The 13786-nt window shown below is 37.9% G+C and overlaps 1 protein-coding gene across 3 annotated transcripts in view; it reads right to left on the bottom strand.

Annotated features, from left to right (window-relative positions):
* LOC106070628 (uncharacterized) overlaps nucleotides 1–13786 on the bottom strand; it is a 35240-nt gene that overhangs the window by 21029 nt on the left and 425 nt on the right. Inside the window, exons 2-9 of one of the 3 annotated variants that reach the window (XM_056010968.1) lie at nucleotides 11983–12161; nucleotides 9806–9928; nucleotides 7605–7705; nucleotides 6270–6481; nucleotides 4992–5931; nucleotides 4784–4905; nucleotides 1937–2063; nucleotides 471–620 (exon numbers count right to left, since the gene is read on the bottom strand). In XM_056010968.1, the coding sequence (XP_055866943.1) occupies nucleotides 471–620; nucleotides 1937–2063; nucleotides 4784–4905; nucleotides 4992–5931; nucleotides 6270–6481; nucleotides 7605–7705; nucleotides 9806–9928; nucleotides 11983–12088 (1881 nt within the window). In that variant the 5' untranslated portion in view covers nucleotides 12089–12161. Of the gene's footprint in view, nucleotides 1–470; nucleotides 621–1936; nucleotides 2064–4783; nucleotides 4906–4991; nucleotides 5932–6269; nucleotides 6482–7604; nucleotides 7706–9805; nucleotides 9929–11982; nucleotides 12162–13786 lie in introns of those variants that run through there. The other 2 variants (XM_056010969.1, XM_056010970.1) reach the window with 2 other exon arrangements.

The raw sequence follows: 13786 nt of genomic DNA, 5'->3' as shown, positions 1-13786 counted from the left end.
AAATTAATTATAAACGTTAAAATACAAGAAAAGTAAAATTTGTTTTCCCCACATTGAAAACGGTGCCGGTACGCGTACCGGCGAGTACCGTCACAAAAAAAGCACTGGATAATTTTATATGCTATTTCTCCCACACATATTCTCATAACTCTAAACAATATATAATTGTATCTAACAAAAGTTGAAACAGGAAACTGGAAGTGTAAACAATTAGTCAAAGAATTATTGGTATTTAATAATTTGGTTTTATATTGAATAAGGAAAATAACTTCTACATTATTGAGAGATTTAGGGGCCTAGTTGTATGTGCGAAGTTCTTCCCCCTTTTTTTAAAAAGATTTTTTTTATTATACTTTGCTTATTTTTTTCTTTCTTGTTAATACACATAATCATAAATTGGTAACTGTATTTTTCCCGATAATAATGTATGTGTCACTCCAGGCAATACTGTAGAGGATAACACTAATTACCTTATTCTCTCGCAGCCAAATGAAATCTTCAAACATGCGCAGGAAGATGTCATCTCTCCGTTTCCGGTTGGTCTCCATGATCTTGTTCAGCCTCGTTTTGATGGTACCAAAGTCTTTCTCTGTGAGCTGGGTCATGTTCATTAGAATAGGCTGTTGAAAAGTGTTCTCCGGTGTTAGATTCAATAGGGTATACGAGACCATTGTGAAATATATTTATATTGGATCGGATAAGAAAAACAAGAAAAATATTGTTTAAAACAGTACTTCTTTTTTATTTACATTAAGCGTAATTGTATCAATTAGTTTGGATCAGTCATGATAATAAATAAGTACTAGATCCAGACTAACAATAATATATCTGTGCAATTAGAAATATGTTTTGACCAATTGTTTGCTTCTAGCTTTCCAATGCACTATGTTCTAATTTGTCTGGATCAGTTGGGAAAGGGGTAAGGGGGGCGAAGAAAGAGGAGGATGACCTGCTTTGAGCCATCTTATGGAAGCAGCCTTGTCAATATTGTCACCATGTAATAAAGCCGGGAATTTTCCGTGGAGTGTTTTTTTTTTTCCCATTGGCGAATCTCATGTCCCGCGTTGTCTAAACGAATATTAACATCAGCATTGTTAAGCTTCAGCGGAGCTGCTTTGGAGTTGTACTTATTATTATTATTTGAAAAACGAACTAATATTCTCTGGCACAGACAGTCAAGCTTCGTTAGGGAGAAACAAAATTCATCGTATTCCATTTAACAGTGTTCACTGAGAAATTTTCTGGTGAAGTGGCAGGTTTGCAGCAGTAGCGCCCTCTGACAAGCAATAAAGGCCTTGAAGGAATGCCAAGAGCCTTGAAGGTGTCTGTGAGGTCAGTTGTTATTATCCCTTCGGTTAATATAACAATGGAGTATATTGTTATTTTGGATAAATGTCATAGACGCTTAATCTCCAAACCTAGGTTCCCGTATTTTCTTTGTTTTTCTATCTCAGTTTTTCTTACATTATGAGACAGTGGTACGGCGATGTCGATAATGGAAGCGGTTATCAACAAACAGAAGATCAGGGGCGATTGAAATCTAAGGTTTTGTCGGTCAGAATAGGCCTATTCCAGTACAGCAGATGTTCAGTAGACTCGAAAACCTCTTGTGGCGAGTATTTATAATAAGGAGTAGTGTCTTTTGCGATGCCAATTGTGTGTCAAATCCAAGTGTCTGTGTATTTACTTGGCAACTTGGTTATGGCGACCTAGGTAGGCGGATTATGATAGGGCTGGACATTCTGCCATAATATGTTCAATCAACTCACCCACATTTCCACATTTTCGGCATTGAGTTTTAGAATATGCCTCTCGTAATTTTTTGTCCTGATTAATCTGTCCTGTATTGCTGTAACAAAGCCTTCTGTTTCAACTAGTGATCTCCCTTTTTTAATCTTCCCCTTCCCCAATAAACAAACTCAGAAAGCACACTTACTTGCCCAAACAAGAGAAAGTCATTGGCTTCCTGGTAACGTCTCATTCGTAACAAAATCTGGCTAAGTTTTGTATTGTTGAAGTAAGGATACCGGACGCCATAGTGGTCAGTGATAAAAAACCCATGCCTAAGTTTAAAAAAAAAATACAGCATACGTCTGGATGTTTATTTAAATTGATCAACACAAGAGTAAACTGCATTGGGGTACTATTTATGCTAACAAAATATTTAGATATTATGGTATTATCTGTACTACCTAGGTATTTAAACGTAGAGTAGACAACTAAACTGATGTAGATGTATCTTATTATATTGTAACTTATACAACTTGAAATAACTTGAATAACGTAACAAACCTTAACCTTACTTTTATTACAATATACACACATTCAACTTCAGAAACAATAAAATACATGTAGTAGACTTAAGTAATAATTTACACTCTCCATAGCATAGGCATAGGTAAACTAGGCAGTCTGAAAAACATTTTTTGTAGGGAAAAAAATGTGCCCAGTGTCAGTGGCGTAGCAAGGTATCCGTGGTTCAAGAATATCGTAGAAGACCCCTCTACCAACAATAAAGACGAATTTAGATTTTCTAACATGTGAATAAAAAAACATTTTGTACAAAGTCAGAAATCTGCAACACTGCCGACGGAATAATTTAACATCAAGCTTTAAGTTGTGCTTAGCACTGTGAACATAATGCGCAATCGACTGTTTTTGATGCAGCAATGCTTGAAGGCCATTATAATGTCCACTCATTGGCCTAGCAAGTTATTTAAAAATAAATTGTGATTTTTCATTACTTGAAGTATTAGTTCAGTCAATTCTGCTGACTTCTGGTTCTTACAAATTTGAAAACTTAGATATAACTCTCTAGTTGCTTTTTCTTTGGCTCTGCCTATTTCTTTATCGGAGATCAGAAAACAATATCGGAAAATAATTGCTATTTCATCAACTTTTGATACGCATTGAATGCTGTCCCCATGATAGAGAATTTCGAGGTTTGAATCTCCTTTAGTGCCGGTATTTTTGCTAGAACTGCATTGCTCAACAAGTCTATTATATCGTTTGAATCTGTGGGCTTTGCTTTTCAGTTAAATTGCATCAATCATAGCAATATTAAACAAAGCCTGAGTTTTTTTTTTTTATAAATATAATGGTGCTAACTTTCTTTACTAACTCTGAACCAAGTTTCAACAGAATAGGCCTACTGGATCTAAACATTGATCAGTAAATAACACTATTCCATAATCATTAAGTCATATCTCTATCTTTGTTATAAAACTCTTCAAATAGGTTTCGCCATTTATTGCAATTGCACAAACAAATCAACAACTTTCACGATTTTCTATGACATATTACTCATAGATTACAAGGTTTTAAGAGGGGTACTTTACTTTTTTATGCAACAGAATATAATGTTTCTTTTACTTGCTCAATATTTATTGTTATGTCTAGATCTATAGGATATTATGTTTAAAATAAAAGGAATGAAAATAAATGCTTACGTTAAAAAAAATGCAGGAAAAAAACGATTGAGATTTGAGAAAGTTGAATAATTAGCAGCTGTGTCCAAATTTAAATTCATGACAGTCAATGGTTTTGTTAGCATACAGGAGAAAAACAATAAAAAGAATGGGCTCAACCAAACGTCAGCAGCAGCAACGTACAATGTGAATAGGGCTAGCCACATGGCCGCCTTAGGCATAGGCAAACTAGGCAGCCGTCTATGGCCTCCGATTGACAGGGGATAAAAAATTGCGAAGCAAGGATCAAATCTCAAGCCTAACTCTATGGCTCTATGTCTACTAGCCTCGCTCAAGGTCTCTATTCGGGTTCAGTGTTTATTTGGGAATGTTTAGATCTATTTGTTAGACTGCATATGTAAGAAGAACATTGCTTCTTCCTTTTGGGGAAATGTCGAAACTGTATTTCTAGTCTGGTGATGAATCGTCCATGATGTACATTTTTTCTATAGGCCCTATACGCATTGAACTCATTTCAGATTTAGATGTAGATACAGTACTGTTTATAATTCATTGCGTATTTTTAGGTTTTAATTTTTTTTTTTTCTATTTCATTTGGGGCTACACTATTCACTTCGCCTTAGACCTCCCTATTCACTTCGCCTTAGACCTCCCTATTTGCTTCGCCTAAGCCAGCATAGGGCCAGCATAGGGCCTCCAGTTACCTAAGGCCGGTCCTGTTAGCCATTACAATAATTTGTAGAAAGCGGTTCCATGCATCAAGGCAGTCTAAGCCGCTGGTATACAGACTCTTGGTGAAAACGCCGATGTTTTGAAGTTAATATAAAGTTTGGTATAACTTTCAGGACATTGGGAGGGAACATTTTAAATATTTTGTTTACATCGGTTTTAAAAAAAGTACTTTGGTGTCATCCCCTGTACCTTCTTTGTGCCAAGGTTGCTACGCCATAGACTATGGGCCCCTAATGGTCGTGGGCCCGGGTTTATTGAACCCCTTCGCACCATGGATGCTACGCCACTGTTACTGTTGGAGTACACTGTGTTATAAATAATAATTTTATTTTTTCGCTGTTTATTAGTATATTTTTCTTTTTCATTTGGGGCCTTTCGTCTAGGGTCTCCAATTGCACTCTTTCATCCTCGGCTCGTCTGGTCTACCCAAGACAGCTCACGACAGTGCCGCTTATCTTGCATCAATCATACTGCATAGCTACCAACCAATCGCAAACTTGTCACCGTCACCATAGAAACACACCCACACACACACTGCATAATAAGTACATCAAATGTAGGCATGAATATCATAAAAATTATGTTGAATAATTGCGATTTTATGGAAATGAACGAAAACTCACCCATTTTTCATAACAACTGGATCGCTCCCATTGACAGTAGTAATGTTTAAGGACTGGTAAGGATCTATCGCTAGCTTATCGTGCTCTTCTGAGTGTCGAAGTTTTCTTATAGTTTCTGAATCCTGTTGTGGAAAAAGTTACAATACGATCAAAGAACAGCAGAGCTCATGCAGGAAGCTTACAGCTTAAACGACGTGTAATTACTTACAGAGCTACGTTTCCCTCTGATGTAAGAAGAAACCAAACCCCCTTGCATGCTGCCTTGACTGCTTGGTGTGGCGCCCAACGCCACCGACACATTTTCATTCGCACCTTCTGGTTCAGAAATGATAGACGGTAATAGTAGATTCAACATTTTGTTTGAATCATGTTTAGAAGAGTTGGCAACGATATTTGATTCATTGAGTTCTTTGTCATCTGCTTGAGCCAATACAATCGCTAATAGCTTAACCAAATAATTGAACAGGTCTTCATTTGACGATGTTGACAACTGACTGTTGTTTAATAGCTCAGATATGTTTAGTTCAGGTCCAGGTTCTAAAAGATTTGGTAGTAGCCCATGTCTTTCAGACTGAGATGTCTTGTTGGAGTCTGATGAGCTGACGGAGTCTTCAAGAAGCATGTTCCTCAACAAGCTATTCGATTTGACAAAGTTATCGAAAGTTACGTCAGAAGAGACGTTGTTGGGCAGTTGAGTAATCAACACCGCCCGGTGTAGAGTCTGTGTTAGTTTTTCAAGCAAAACATCTTCCTCATCTTCACTTGGCGATGCATTCTCTTCTAAAATGTCTTTTGCATTCGGTGAGAGACCTGAAGGAACGCCATGCCGTGTCTGGTTGCCCCTCTTACTACTTCTATCATATTCGTATCTATCTGTTTCATTTTCGGCCTCGCCTCTTCCAGCCAGGTGCAGTGCAAGTAGATAGAAGGGAACCTCGGCCAAGCGCGAGGTGACATTGGCAGGGCTCCTTCTTTCATTGCTTCGTTTCTCTCTTGACAAATAATTGGTCCAAGGGTTGTCCTTCACAGGAGGCGGGGGAATCTTGGCCCTTAGGATGAGGCGTACCTCCACATTGGTGAGAGGACCTTTGGTCAGAACAACCTCCGGAATGGTTATCGTAATAGTTCTTTCACCAACGTCCAACACCCTAAAAGCAAAACAAAAGATAATTACTAAAACCTTATGCGATATTTATTTAAGGCAGATTCAGACGCAAAACTCTATTAAAATTTAGAAATCTATGTTATGAATAGGTTATTACAATTTCTGGACTCAAACTTGTGGCAGATTTGCTTTTAATGTATACGAACACCCTGAGTCTCACTTAAGTCCACAAAACAAAACCATGAATCTCACTAAAATTAAAAAAAGCAACACCTTGAATCTCACGAAAGCCCACAAAGCAACATTCTAGATTTCTCTAAGACCAACAAAACAACACCCTTAATCTCACTAAGGCCCACAAAACAGCTCCGTGAAACTCACTTGATGGGCGCCGGTGGTGGTGGTACTTCATGCGTGGTCCACATGATTCCGAAGGCGGATTCCATGGCCCCGGGGTTCTTTCCAATGGCGGTCAAGTTGATGTGGTAAGGTGTGCTCACATTGAGGCCGCACAGTTTGTATTCCGTACTGACGCCACCGATGACCTCCTCCTTCTCGGTCAAATCGGGGTACCTAACGTTCGTTACTTGAACCTTAAAGAGCAGCCGAAGTTCAACACGAAATTAGAGCCGCAGTTTCGAATTTTAAACTCGCATAACATTACAGTCGCAATAAGGATGCATTGGTTACAAGGCCTTCATTATATTAGGTCTTTGACTATTGGCGAATCAGCATAGATACATTTAAAATATTAATTAAGGCCCTTTTAAAATGAGTATATTTTCATTTTGTATTGGCCACATCTGACAATGTGGTTTGCACTTCGAACTGTCGTTTACACTACTGCTCTTTTTAAAAGTAAAAACCGAGGTTTAACATCTCAGTCACTGTTTTAAGAGCGTTTTAGAATAAATAATAATTTTGAATTTCTGAAGGAGACTTTAAAAATACATTTTGACAATGCCAGATTTGGGGCCCAACATTCAAGACTAATAATAAAAATAAAACTAATATTCTCTCTTTTGAAACATTGTTAGCGTCCCATCTGTTATCTGGTCCCCTCTAAAAAGCTTAGCGTTTATTAGCATGAAGTTGAATTCCAGAAATGCTATTCCAATAACAAAGACTTCTTAGTTTTTCAGTTGTATTTTTTTTTAGTTTTTTTTTTATTAAATACTATTTTAAAAAACACTTTCTACCATGTGTTTTCTCCGTTCAACCTATTAGCCTAACGACACACTCAGTCCACATGCTATGTAACTCTATTCAGGGCCGGATATACCAAAAGTTTAGGGCTCTCAATAAATATTTAGACTTATAAAGGGCTCCTAAATGGTCCAATATCTCAAACAGCTTAAAACTTATGGCCTGTTCAGGTCTAACTCTAAATACGGTACTTACTATAAAACTTTTAGCAACAAGATAATCTTAACAAAAATTTATAAAGTAAAGTACCCCCTTCAGACCTTGCGATGTATGGGATAGATGATATAAAGGTAACCTGTTTCTAGAGTTAACAAGGTTGTCGTGACCATCACAACGACCAACCTCCTTACTTTTCCTCGATCCTTTAGAGTTGGGTGGATTCGAGGGCGTCTTAAAAATGCTGAGAATCGAAATTCCAGTTTTCACAAGAACCCAAACCCTAGACCCCATCGGTTCGGAAGCTAAGCGCTAACCACTAAGCAACACGCACTCCTAAAACTAGTTACTCACAGCATATTTCACAATGTCCTCTACATGGAACTTGGACCACAGGAACCCGAAACAGGAGTCATTGTAAGTGATCTGGGTCAAAGTCACGCCATAACTGGACCCTGACATAGATAACGAGACATTCGTTTTAGATGTCATCCTCAGCAATGTACAGCATTTAAGACAAATGACAGGAATATATTAAGATTATTTTACTCTTAGATCTAACACCCGGCTCTATTCAGATTTCACTTCCTCTAACAGTACCAAATGAATTCAATAAAATGTGTGATAACAGCTTTGAAAGGAAGCGAGTGCCAATGTGTCTATATTGCGTCATTGATTGTTGTGGATGTTTTTGTGAGAAAGTACTTAACAGAATGTGACGTACTAAAATGATAAGTCTTCAATGTCGACTTATATCAACATGAAGTCTCTGTGTTCATTAATTGCTATTATTAATGTCTACAGTATTTTATTTCTTTCTCTTTGACAACAGAACAATATGTACACATTACAAATAAAAGAAACCTATACACACTTCTTTTAAAAAAGATAATAACTCCTTTATACAGTTAATAAAGCAATTATTTTTCTCTTATTCACCAATTAATGTTAGACTTAAAAAAAAAATAAACATTTTTACCCCGCCACGTTCTCTCTCCCCCTCTCCCAAATAAAGAATCCTAATTAAGCGAATATATAGATATACTAGACTTTATATTATTCCAATGATATACCTTTACATCTAGACTTAGAAGACGGTGTGAAAAAAATGTTTCTGAGCACTAATTTATTAAACTCTTGAAAGATTAAAGCCTACATGCGGAAATACCCGAAGGTAAATATTTTATCGTTCTCTAGCCAAATGTAAATGTATTTTTAGCGCCCCCCGAAAGGGGAAAAGAAGCTATTCGTTTTTGTGTGGCCTGTCTGTCCGTCAGTCTGTCCGTCCGTCCCGTTTAGATCTCAGAAACTAGAAGAGAAAATGAAAATCGGGCATCGTGATATTTTAGATCATTCAAAGTTCTAATGCAACGGCTACTTTTTTCTTTTCCGAAAGTGAACCATCTAATTTTTAAAATTATCTAAGCAAGCAGATTTTAAAAAAAAAATATACCACTTTTAAATGACAAACTTCAGGGGAGGTAAACACCTGAAATCGGAAGTCCCGTGTTCGAATCCTGGTGAAGTCTCTCAGTGGACCACTTGGGAGGCCGATTTTGAGTTTGTGTTTCCACACAAACTATTGTTTTTTTTTTACTTTTGAGAAATTATAAGAGTTAAGCTAGAGCTTTCCCAGTGTTACCAACGAGCTAGTAATCTTTTCTCAGCGATATACAGCAATTATCAAACTTCTAGGAAAATCGTTAGAGCCGTTTCCAAGATCCGTGTCCACGTTTTTTGAGCCCACAAACCCCAAAGTTCCAGGCTCCATTAAGTTATCAGTTGAATAAACGTACTGTAACAAATCAAACCAGCACACTCTAGATAAAACTAATACATTTTAAGAAAATTTGAACTATTATTGCAATTGGTGACCGTGTCTTTCATGCCAGAATGCTCAGTGTTCTCTGAGTCATGTATTTAGTGGAGAAAAGGGGATATACGAAGAAAGCACAACTCAGATCATGTCAAATATCGCACTAAAAATTATTTGCTCCTAATTAGAGAGTCGAACTCGCAACCCATTAAGAAGGTCAAGACAAGTAGTTTATACCGCTCAGCCACGCATTCCAGATGAGATCATTTGAAACAGTGATGTTCCTCGCACCCACACACACATACATACACACATACACCAACGCATAAAGACACACATAAAAGTAAAAAGAAAAGCCCCCCCCCCCTTTCTGACCGTGTGATCTATAGGGCAGATGATGTTAAGGCCATCAGTTTCTGTGGCCTACGGTAACAAGGGTGTCATGTGGCCTGCACAACGACCCACCGCCTTTACTTTTCCCCAATTAATGTCAGGCGCCCAAAGATCCCGAAATTAAAACTCCAAGTCTTCACCAGGATTCGAAACAGAAGCCAAGCGCTTTACCGCTCAGCCGCAGCGCCTCCACACTCACACATAAACACACACATAAACATACATATACACACACATACACACACACATATACACACACATACACTCACATATTTGATCCTACGTCTGCGTCAGTCTCCTTAGGCAAAACAAAATAAAAATAGGACAAGAAAATATATAAGCCAACCTTCCTCTCGCTTGCCCCGCAACAAGGCCACACCGTCCATCAGGTCCGGATCATTTGACCAAAGGTCATCTACGCTGCTACGTAAGTTTATTTTCTGCCAAAATTTTCCACGAACTTTAGATACTGAAAAAAAAATTATTTAAAAAAAAATATTGTGAAATGATTTATACCAAGTTGAGATAAAGGGAATTCCTGTTTGTTTGTTTTTTTATTAGTTTTAGGCAAACGGGTATAGAATAAAGAAGGAGGTACTATGTAAGGCTGGATCCTAGGTGGTGGCTGATAACTCTCCAGTTCCACACAATATTATAAATTACATTAATAAGAGCACAAAATCTGACGACATAAAGACACTACTCTCCAGGCCTCGAACCCTGCAAGGACCGGCCCTGGATATAGATGAATGCGGATTTACAGTGAAAACATATTCTTATATAATATAATACCTCAACATGATGGAATCCTGTTTTGATTCAAATTCTAAAGTGCCCATTTCAGACCCTGCAGGGCAGATGATGTAATCATCATGACATCTGTATCTAAAGCCGGTTAACTCATGAGGCCAGCACAACGACGAACCGCCTTTATTTCCACAATTAATATCAGGTACCCATTAAGCTCAGGGGCGTCCTAAGAGTCCCGAGATTCGAGATCCTAGTCTTCACCTCATTCCAATCTAAGACCCATCGTTTCGGAAGCCAAGCGCAAAAAGCACCCAAAAAAAAAATCTTTTACCTTAAGTCTATCAATTTTCCCTATATTGTGTACACCAGAAATATTTGTATCTACCCCATCCCCCTTGTTGCAAATCTCTAAGCTTTTCAGTATACCGCATCCCTAAACAACTCCTGTACGGCCAATTAAGGGAAGGAAAGCGCTCACAAGGTGGACAAGGAAAACGCTTTACGGACACCCTCAAAGCTTCTCTGAAAGCCTTCAGCGTTGACCAAGTCACCTGTGAAAACTGGCGCACAAGTTGCTCAGGAAAAGAGAACAACGCAGGGTGAAGAAAAGCGCCAGAGAACAAAAAACAAGGCCAATGACACTAGCTCCAGCTGGAATAACCTGCCCATTTTGCAGTTGAACATTCCGGGCTCACATAAGTCTCACCTGACACATGTAGAGGCACAAAATCCCATTGCAAAGCCCTCAGCCCCCTGGATGACAAAAGTGGTTATCATCGAACCACGATGGACGAACTATATAAACCAATAATCACCACACCACCATTTACAAGCCACACTGGCAAAGTTGATTTGTTTGTGTACATATCAATATAACCGAAACTGCTACTTATAACCAATCCATTAAAACAAGCAAAAAAAAACTACTTTGAAATAACAAAAACGAAACTTTTATCGATTCGGATCAGTCATGTAATTAACTTTAGATTAACAAGAATAAATCTGTATGATTACTTTTACCTATTTTTTTATTTAGCGCAATTTTATGCTGTTAGCTTGTCTCATTATGCTATAACGCTATAACTTGTCTGGACAAGTTGGAAAGGGACGGAGAGGAGAAAGAAGGGGGTATCTGGGTGATCACTTTTTAAATGTATTTATTTTAAAAAATTGATCGAACTGAATTCGAACTCGATGGCTAAGGCCTCCTCAGCCTCCTCAAGCCAATGTAACCACTGGGAATGGGTTCTATTGTTATCTACAAACTTTTCTTTTTACAAAAAATAAAGGAGACTTATTCAACTTATACCACCTCATCAGTCAAGTAAAACTTCTTTCCCTTGTTCGAGATATCAAAAAAAAAGTATTAATTACCGATAGTTAATTAACTAACTTTTTTTTTTTTTTTTTTTTGTGTTGGCATGTAAAAGAAATAATTATGCAAATTTTGATCCGAGATTAGGTGTTGGAGAAATAACTCTACACTGACTTTTTACCAGACAGACAGACAGACAGACAGAGTTGATATAAGCTTTATAAAAAACAATTTCCACATTTAGGTTAATTGTAAATACTTTTTACCAGAAAGATAGAGTTGATATAAGCTTTATAAAAATCAATTTTTGCATTTAGTTAATTCTAAACAATAACTGACACAGCCGTATACCCACCCCATCCCCTAATATCTATAAAGAACACGAAGTCATATATGTGACAGTGACGACAGCAACACAAGAACAGCCAACCTGTCTACAACACCAGTACACCACAAACCTCTATTGACCTCATAAATCAACACAGCTGACAACATCAGAGAAGTGATGGCGAAACCAATGAAGACGTGGATGAAGAATTTGGCATCAAGGGTGACGTAAGTCATGCTGATAGTTTTGAGAGTAGTGCTGTGGTTATGTGCCCTTGTTGTTCATTGCATTGCTTCATTTAGCTGTACGCTGAGGACGTATACGTGGTGTGAAAGAAAGATGTAGGTGACATATACTACAGCACTGCGTGGGAGAGATCGACTGCACGGACAGACAGACGGACGGACAAACGGAAGGATGAATGGATAGATAGATAGATAGATCAAGAGGATCTTTTTTTTCCACCTTCAACCCTTTGTACAAATATTCGTGGTCCTGATATAACACCCGCCGCTGGCCACGCGCCCTCCTCATGCCGACTCTGATTGGTTTACAAATAATTGAAACAGTGGAGGCCGAAAATAAAACTCATTCTTATTGTAGATCCTAGATCTAGTTATAGTAGTACTATGAATCAGTGTCGTCACTAGAGATGCCGAGGTGCAGTCCGCACCGGGAAACATCCATTTTGGGTGACACCCAAGTAAGAAAAAATATATCTTGGCAAAAGCAGTCACGTACAAAAAAATAAAATCTAAAGATCTATAGCCAAACATACATAGACATATATACTGTAGTAATGTAGAATATATTTTTTATGTCTTATTATATTTTGTGTTGATGGTACAAATTTCCAAAACGTAACGTGCTTACAACTATATACAAGGGGGATGCAAAGGTGGTTTTTCTTTTAAATGAAAATCGTTTGTATTTGCAGTGTAATTAATATTAATGTTTAAGTATTAATCAAGTAAAAACGACATAATTATCAAATTTTGGGAAATTAAATTATTAATTTAAGGGATGTCGTTTCGTCTTCTAAGTTGAACCATTCTGCCTAAGCCATAAGATCGATTTAAAAGATTCTTTTTAAGAAAACATTTTAATCTCTTCGTCAAGTCGATTTCATAGTCTACCTCATTTCTATGCCAGAACGGAACCATTTACTAACGTACCAACTCGAATGGTTGAAATTCGCTACTAGAGTTTTTAACATCGTAGAGTTGACCACTTAATGGGGTTGTTACCGGGCGGGACATGTTCTCCGACAGAATTATTTACGCATACCAAGAATTGCTATGGCATGGAGGCCAATACGAGGAAAGCGCAAACAGGGACGTCCTCGTATAACTTGGCGCCACACTTTCATGAAGCTCAGAACACAAGAAAAAGCTTGTCGAAGATAACTGCGCTTCCCCAGGCTACCTTGCTGGATTGAGAGGGAACCTGATGCCTCTCCAATACTATCTCCAGTAATAGTACAAGCTACATTTAAGGAGAATGACTTTCTAAAGCTCAGAAATGTTGAAAAGCGCTTGGCACAAGGGGGCTTTGTCCCGGACACAGCAGTGGTAGCTTTAAGCGCTCCCCCTGATTAATTGCTGACTAATTATGTGATGTTAAGTCTGTTTCTAATTTTAATATACTGGATAGAAAAATGTGCGATAATTATTGAATATTGCAGGCGGTTGTTTTTGTCATTGCACTGTGTGATTGTTGTGTTGCAGTGACAAGGAGATCATTTTACATTTGTTTAACAATCAATGAAAAAAAAAAAGGTTATGGGCTCACTGTATTGGTTCAACAAAAAGATCAAACCAAAAATAGTGTTTATTGAACAATGTTTGGAGAAAGATGATAGGGGTAGGGGTGACACCCAGAGCTAATCACACCGGGTGTGACCCTATTGACGCCACTGCTATAGATCTAGATAT

Source organism: Biomphalaria glabrata, chromosome 14 (genome assembly GCF_947242115.1).
Source record: "Biomphalaria glabrata chromosome 14, xgBioGlab47.1, whole genome shotgun sequence".
NCBI lineage: Eukaryota > Metazoa > Mollusca > Gastropoda > Planorbidae > Biomphalaria > Biomphalaria glabrata.
Note: the sequence above shows the minus strand (reverse complement) of the source record. Positions and strands in the feature narration are given on the sequence as shown.